The sequence below is a fragment of the Entelurus aequoreus genome, linkage group LG21, assembly GCF_033978785.1.
Source record: "Entelurus aequoreus isolate RoL-2023_Sb linkage group LG21, RoL_Eaeq_v1.1, whole genome shotgun sequence".
NCBI lineage: Eukaryota > Metazoa > Chordata > Actinopteri > Syngnathiformes > Syngnathidae > Entelurus > Entelurus aequoreus.
The window spans coordinates 10,433,955-10,441,233 of NC_084751.1; the positions used below are offsets into that span (position 1 = coordinate 10,433,955).

At 40.9% G+C, this 7,279-nt stretch overlaps 1 protein-coding gene across 2 annotated transcripts; it reads left to right on the forward strand.

The window, feature by feature from the left end:
* The first annotated feature begins 276 nt into the window (after positions 1-276).
* Positions 277-2,775, forward strand: nkx6.1 (NK6 homeobox 1). 2 transcript variants are annotated; one of them, XM_062031913.1, is made up of 3 exons: positions 277-774; positions 863-1,027; positions 2,313-2,775. In XM_062031913.1, exons 1-3 carry the CDS (start codon positions 277-279, stop codon positions 2,535-2,537), a joined length of 888 nt encoding a protein of 295 aa, XP_061887897.1. In that variant the 3' UTR covers positions 2,538-2,775. The 2 variants fall into 2 exon arrangements, with proteins under 2 accessions (XP_061887897.1, XP_061887898.1); XM_062031914.1 differs by having other exon boundaries at positions 277-766; positions 858-1,027.
* The last annotated feature ends 4,504 nt before the right edge of the window (positions 2,776-7,279 follow it).

A 7,279-nucleotide genomic window follows, 5' to 3' on the forward strand; every position in this document is an offset into this window, starting at 1 on the left:
CAGGAGGCGCGCCTCCACCCGGGCCTGTGCTGACGTCACATCCCCGCGCTCCAATCAGCGCACAGCTCTCAAACTTGGCCCCCCGGGCTGCGGGACGTCGGAACCAGAAGATCCACTTGCAGACTCCGACAACTTGTTGAAGCAGGCCGAGCGGGGACTGATCCATCCTCTCCCCCCCCCCAGACCCCCTCCTGCACCTCGGCGCCCTGCTGCGGTTCCGCGCGGACATGGACTGCTAGAAGCGGACCGTCTGTCCGAGTCCGGACCTGCAGGGTGATGTTAGCGCTGGGTCCGATGGACCAGAGCAGCTTCCTCCTGAGCACCCCCCCTCTGGCGGCTCTGCACAGCATGGCCGACATGAAGACCCCCCACTACCCCGCCTACCCGCTCTCCTCCGCCGGACACACCTCGTCCACCTCCCCGGCCACCAGCTCGCCCAACCCGGGCGGCATGGCGGCGTCCTCCCCGGGCCTCAAGTCGTCGGGTCTCGGCTCCCCGCAGCACATGTGCTCGTCCGCGACCCCTCACGGCATCAACGACATCCTCAACCGGCCCTCCGCCGCCTCGGCCTCGGCGGGGGTCTTAGGCGCCCTGCACCCGCGCTTCAGCAGCCTCAGCCCGCCGCCGCCGCCCGGACTCTTCTTCACCCCCGCGGCGTCCCGCTACCCCAAACCCCTCACCGAACTACCGGGCCGGACCCCCATTTTCTGGCCGGGGGTCATGCAGAGTCCACACTGGAGGGACGCGCGCTTCGCGTGCTCGCCCCGTGAGTGTGTGCGTGCGCGCGCGTGCATGTGTGTGTGTGTGTGCGTGTGTGTGTGTGTGATCAGTAACGATGACGTGTTGTTGTGTTGCAGAGCAGAGTTGTGTGTTGGACAAAGACGGCAAAAGAAAACACACAAGACCAACTTTCTCTGGACAACAAATTTTTGCCCTGGAAAAAACTTTTGAACAAACCAAATATTTGGCGGGACCGGAGAGGGCGAGACTGGCCTTCTCCCTCGGCATGACCGAGAGCCAGGTCAAGGTACGCGCACACGCACACACACACACACACACACACACTTAATAATAATTCCTCATTACACCAAATGATTGAATAATAATCATCATTTTCACTTGATTATTTTAAACAGCTTTCACTTTCACTATAGGCCTTTTTAAAAAAATTATTATTATTCACAATAATCGCGTGTTTATTGAAATTCAAATGATCTGAACGCAGCTTTTACCTTCAAAATGATATCGTAAATTTAATTAAGTTACATAATCATATATTACATTTTAACTTTGTTATTTTAAAGCAGCTGTGCTTTTTAAAAATGGCGATTTTTTAAAATTTATTATTATAGTAAACCCCCCCTAAAATGATCCATCCATCCATTTTTTACCGCTTATCCCTTTTGGGGTCTCAACTGCATTCGGGCGGAAGGCGGGGTACACCCTGGACAAGTCGCCTCCTCATCACAGACACTTCAAATGATGAATTATCATTTAAAATAACTTGACATTACTATCATTTTCGAAAGGAATTGTTTTTATCAGTCACCTATTTTAACGGCAATACTTTTATTGATTTGTAATAGTTTATTTTAATTGATATCCACAATAAAATTCAAAATGGTTAATTTAATCACGTATTTTGACATGAATGTTATTTGATAACAACTATCACTTTTTTCTCTCCTTTGAGGCCTTTTAAAACCATTTAGTGTCTCTGAAGTGAATTAAAATAATGTCATTTAAACATTGTTTTGATTTCGTTCCAAAACATTTCAATCCAATCCACTTTGTTTATATAACACATTTAAACAACACAAATGTTTCCAAAGTGCTGCACAGCAATGTTAAAAATAATATTAAAAACAATATTAAAAACGGTAATACAATATTATCCTTGGCTCCACCAATGACTGAATAAAAACAAAAAATAAATAAATACAGAACCAATATAAAAGCAATATAAAAAATAAATATGATTAAAATCGATTTTAAAGGGAAAAACCAATTAAAACAGTAAATAGAAATCAAAATTTATTTAAAAAACAACAAAGGACCACGCAACTCCCGTAGTGTTAAAAGCCAAAGAATAAAAGTGGGTCTTAAGACGAGACTTTCATAATGATAATAATAATAATGGTGATAATAATAATAATAATAATAATAAAAAAACGTAAACTATCCATTTTCTTTCAGCTGCTCACTTAAAACAATTCCAGGCTTTTACACTCAAATATAAGTTTTTTTTTTTTTTTAATCAATATTTATTTTTTTATACCTGTTTTCTCATGCGTGCGCGCGCGCGCGTGCAGGTGTGGTTCCAGAACCGTCGGACCAAGTGGCGCAAGAAGCACGCGGCGGAAATGGCCTCCGCCAAGAAGAAGCAGGACTGTGAGACGCAGAGGTTAAAGGTGAGCTCGGACCCGGACGAGGACGAGGACTACGACAAGCCCTTGGACCCGGACCACGACCACGAGCACCACGACCTGCTCCACAAGCACGCGCTCGCGCACACGCCCGAGCACGACAGCTCGTAAAAGGTGCTTCTTCTTCTTCTTCTTTTTTATTTTTATTTTTATTTTAATTTTTTTTCAACCTTCGTGCACCTTTCGGCGGGATTGTTTGCTGTAAATAGAAACAAAAAAAAAATGTATTTTCATTTTTTTTTAGTTTTTGTTTTGTTTTTAGATAATTGGAAAAAAAAAAGAAAATGTTCACGCGGAAGGAAGGACTCGACACGCACGTGAACGCAACACGTCATTGATGATTTAAATGATCTTGTAACCTCAGCACTTTCACTCAATAAACTATTATTATTATTATTATTATTATTATATTGACATTTTGTCCACAGAAACATTTGTAATCCATGTTCTTTTTTTTCTTCCATGTCCAATTCCAAAATGAACGTTTGACAAAAATGAAAAGAGACAAAAATCAATAAATATTCTATAAATACGACTTCCTGTTTGTTGTCAGCGTGTCACGTTAGCACCTGTTGGCGCCCCAAAGTGCGGCGAGCGAGCGCGCGCGTGACAACCGGGTGATGAATGGCGGGGTCGGCAAAGGTCGCGGCCTCCCTGACGGATGGACGGCGTGGAGGCGGGGCTAAGTAATGACGGCCACGCGGAAAGGTCAGCGCAGTCTTTTGTGCGTTATTAGCGTTAGCGCGGCTACAAGAAGCTGTTAGCGTAGCAAAGTGCGCGTGTAATAACCTCCTCAATCATACGGTAAAAGTCACGTCAAGGCGGCGCCGTACTTCATCTCTATGCAAATACGCCGGCGGCCATTAGCTTTTATTAAAAGCTTTCTCTGGACGCCAATAATTGATTATTTTGCATGATTAAATGATCATTTTATTAAAAGCCTTTTCTGGGCGGTAATAAATTAAGCGGGTGCGGGAAATGACGGCGGCACGTTTGACCTGATGCTAAGCTAAAGCTAATGTTTGCTCGCACGATGACGTCACGCCATCGATCGGGCCGTCTCGTCGTATCGATTACGCAGAGCACGCTCTCTTCCTGCGATTGGGCCGCCGCCGTTTTTTTGGGGGGCGCCAGAGGTGACCTGCGGCCTCTGGAGCGTGGTCACCAGGGGGTCACGGGAGGCTGCACTCACGCGGATCAATAACGGGCCGCTCCTAAGTGCTCCGCCCACACCTGCGACACCTGACCGTGACCACGCTCGCCGTGGGCCGCCTGACCTTCATGTCTCGTGACCGCCGTTATCAGCGCCATCTCAGCGTGACCCGGCGCCACGGGAACCTTGTCTTAACGCGGCCCAACAACCTGGTTAACGTGCGACCGTGTCCGCTCCTCGCTCCCAGCTGGACCCCCCGCCAATTTCACTCCAGATGATGATGATGATTATTATTATTATTATTATTATTATTAATAGTAGTACTATTATCATACTGCCATTGTTGTCATTATTGTGTGAATGCTTTGGAGCATTCACACATATGGTTTTCTACACCAAAATTCATCTATTTATTACTACTTCTTCTTCTTCTTCTTCTTCTTCTTCTAACTGTTCAGCCTATTCAGGAATCGCGGGCTTTCCCTTTGACCAATGCCCCAGAATTCCAGGTTTTCCGGGGAATTTTCCCCATTCAAAAATAATAATAATAATAATAATAATAGATTTTATTTGTCAAAAGCACTTTACATTGAGCAAACAACCTTAAAGTGCTACAGTGTATTAAAAAATAAATACAAATAAAAGATCATACGAATAAATACTAATAAAAACTAGAACTGCCTAATAGCTAGAAGTAGTATGTATATATCTAAAAAAAAAAAAAAAAGGCTTTTTTAAAAAGAAGGGTTTTTAAGCATCCACAGTCTGTGGTGCCCTCAGGTGGTCAGGGAGAGCGTTCCACAGACTGGGAGCGGCGGAGCAGAAAGCCCGGTCTCCCATTGTTCGTAGCTTTGTCCTCAGGGGTTGGAGGAGGTTAGCCTGTCCGGAGCGGAGATGTCGGGTGGAGGATTTGGGGGTGAGTAGTTCTTTGAGGTAGAGGTGGGAATTTCCATGGTATTTTCCCCATTCAAAATGAAGCATCCATTTTTTCAAACTTCCACAATTCCCACATTTTTTTTAACCGATTCAACCAGTCCACCTTCAACATATTACACATTCAAACTATCATTTTTTTGCAAGTTAAAAAAAAATTCCAGGAATTCCGTACTACCATTTCTCAATTGAAAATGTTACTACTTCAACATTTCTCGGCCGTTTTGAAAAATTCACCCATTTCAACTCATTCAGAACATTCAAGTTATTTACCATTTTCCCCAAAAAATTCCCTCTTTTCCCGAAATTCCAACATTTTCCTGAAATTCCCATTGAAAAGAATGGGACATTTTTCAAAGTTCCAACAACTCCCACATTTGTTTATCTGATTCAAACCGTTCCAACTCCAAAATCCTCACAGTAATAATAAAGTGTATAAAGAGATGTGTGACGGTATCAAAAGAAAACGTTATTTTTTAATTTTTTCCGGACTTTTCCTGAAAATTTCATCAAAGTCGGTCCATAACTGTTTTAGTTATGTACAAACAAACCCTGGCAAAAACATACTGTCTTTGAGTTTGATTAAAAAAGTATAAAAATCATTTAGGGTATCGATCTGATACTGGACTAAGGATTTAGATTGGATATTCAGGATCAATATCAGTTTGATACTTGACAAATGTACTAAATTGGATATTTAGGATTGGTATCGGTCTGATACTGGACACATGTACTAGTTTTGAGGCAACTTGAACCATTGTGTCCAACTTTTTATTTCGATATCAAATTAGAAGTGCAAAACATTTTCTTTTTTTGCATGTTTTTGGCTGTTTTTTGCTGATTTGGCCAGTGCTTTTTTTTTTTTTTTTTTGCGGTTGTCTATTTTGGCAAAGAATAACAGAATTTTAGATATTCAAAATCCTCACAATAATAATAAAGTATAAATAAAGAGATGTGTGACGGTATCAAATAAAATACATTTTTTCCCCTGAACTAAATCTCCCAGAATCCTCTGCACATCGAGGGACCGTCATGGTGGGGGTGTGGAACTCCATAAAGTGGGGAAAAGAGTGTGTTCGCAGGAAATAAGAGGATTTGTTTTTTTTTTCCGGACATTTCCTGCAAATTTCATCAAAGTCGGTCCATAACTGTTTTAGTTATGTACAAACAAACCCTGGCAAAAACATACTGTCTTTGAGTTTGATTAAAAAGTATAAAAATCATTTAGTAGGGGTATCGATCTGATACTGGACTAAGGATTTAGATTGGATATTCAGGATCAATATCAGTTTGATATTTGACAAATGTACTAAATTGGATATTTAGGATTGGCATCGGTCTGATACTGGACGAATGTACTACATTTGAGGCAATTTTAACCATTTTGTCCAACTTTTTATTTTGATATCAAATTAGAAGAGTGCAAAACATTTTCTTTTTTTGCTGATTTGTCCAGTGTTTTTTTTGTTTTGTTTTTGCGGTTGTCTATTTTGACGAAGAATAACGGAATTTTAGATATTGCGGTTTCAAAATGCTCACAATAATAATAAAGTGTAAATAAAGAGATGTGTGATGGTATCAAATAAAAACTTTATATTTTTTCCGAACTAAACTATTGGATATTTAGGATCGGTATCCATCTGATACTGGACAAATGCACTATTTTGGATATTTGGGATGAATATCAGTGTGATACTGGACTAAGGATTTAGATTGGATATTCAGGATCAATATCAGTTTGATACTTGACAAATGTACTAAATTGGATATTTAGGATTGGTATCGGTCTGATACTGAACAAATGCACTACATTGAATATTCACCATCAGTATCAGTCTGATACTGGACTAAGGATTTAGATTGGATATTCAGGATGAATATCAGTTTGATACTTCACAAATGTACTATTTAGGGTATTTAGGATTGGTATCAGTCTGATACTGGACACATTTATTAAATTGGATATTTAGGATGGATATCAGTCTGATACTGGACAAAATAACATTTTGCTTAAGGCCCCAATTTAGCCTGGGTGACATGTGGGAAATGAAATCTAATTCATTTTAGACATTGGCCACGATTCCCAGCCATAATATTGATACTGAAAATAGCAATGATACCATTAGAGATGCATTCGAGACCAGTAAATGAATACGTCATCTGAGGACCAAACATGAAACGGAGCAAAAACTAAAAGTCAAAATGGCAAAAAAGCAAAACATATGGATGACTTCTGAGCATCATGGAGAACGTGAGGCTGTATCGTCTTTTACAATCACACCATGTGGATACTTGATTACATTTGTTTTGATCAAATATCAAATTCTCTGTAAGAGTTTTATCTCTCATTACTTGTTAGGAAATAAGCTTCATAAAATTACGTTTATTTGTCTTCATAATAAATGTGCAGGTGTGGGATGGAAAGGGAAGGCCCAAAAAGGCCGATCCCTCCGAGAAAGATGTTGAGCACTGGCAGGGATGATCATTCTAGATATTTAGGATCAGTATCGACACTCACAAATCAAAAAATATTGTCAAATATTCCAAGAGACAAAATAGAGACGAGTAGTTTGACATTATTAGTTTAGTTGATTATTTCTTGGGTCACTAGTCAACAAAAAAAACAAAGAGTTTTACATTTATGAATTCTTCAATTGACAATTTTACAGAGAAGATTAAAGGACATATACGTACAAGTGCAAGGCATGCTGGGTAGCAGTTACTCCTGCTTCCTTACACTTTTTGTCCCTTTTTGTCTTTGGTGACA

Coding starts and splice junctions, on each gene's coding strand:
- nkx6.1 (XM_062031913.1), top strand. CDS start 277: ATGTTAGCGCTGGGTCCGATGGACCAGAGCAGCTTCCTCCTGAGCACC. Junction 775..862: donor CGTGCTCGCCCCGTGAGTGT/GTGCGTGCGCGC, acceptor GTTGCAGAGCAG/AGTTGTGTGTTGGACAAAGA. Junction 1,028..2,312: donor TGACCGAGAGCCAGGTCAAG/GTACGCGCACAC, acceptor GCGCGCGTGCAG/GTGTGGTTCCAGAACCGTCG.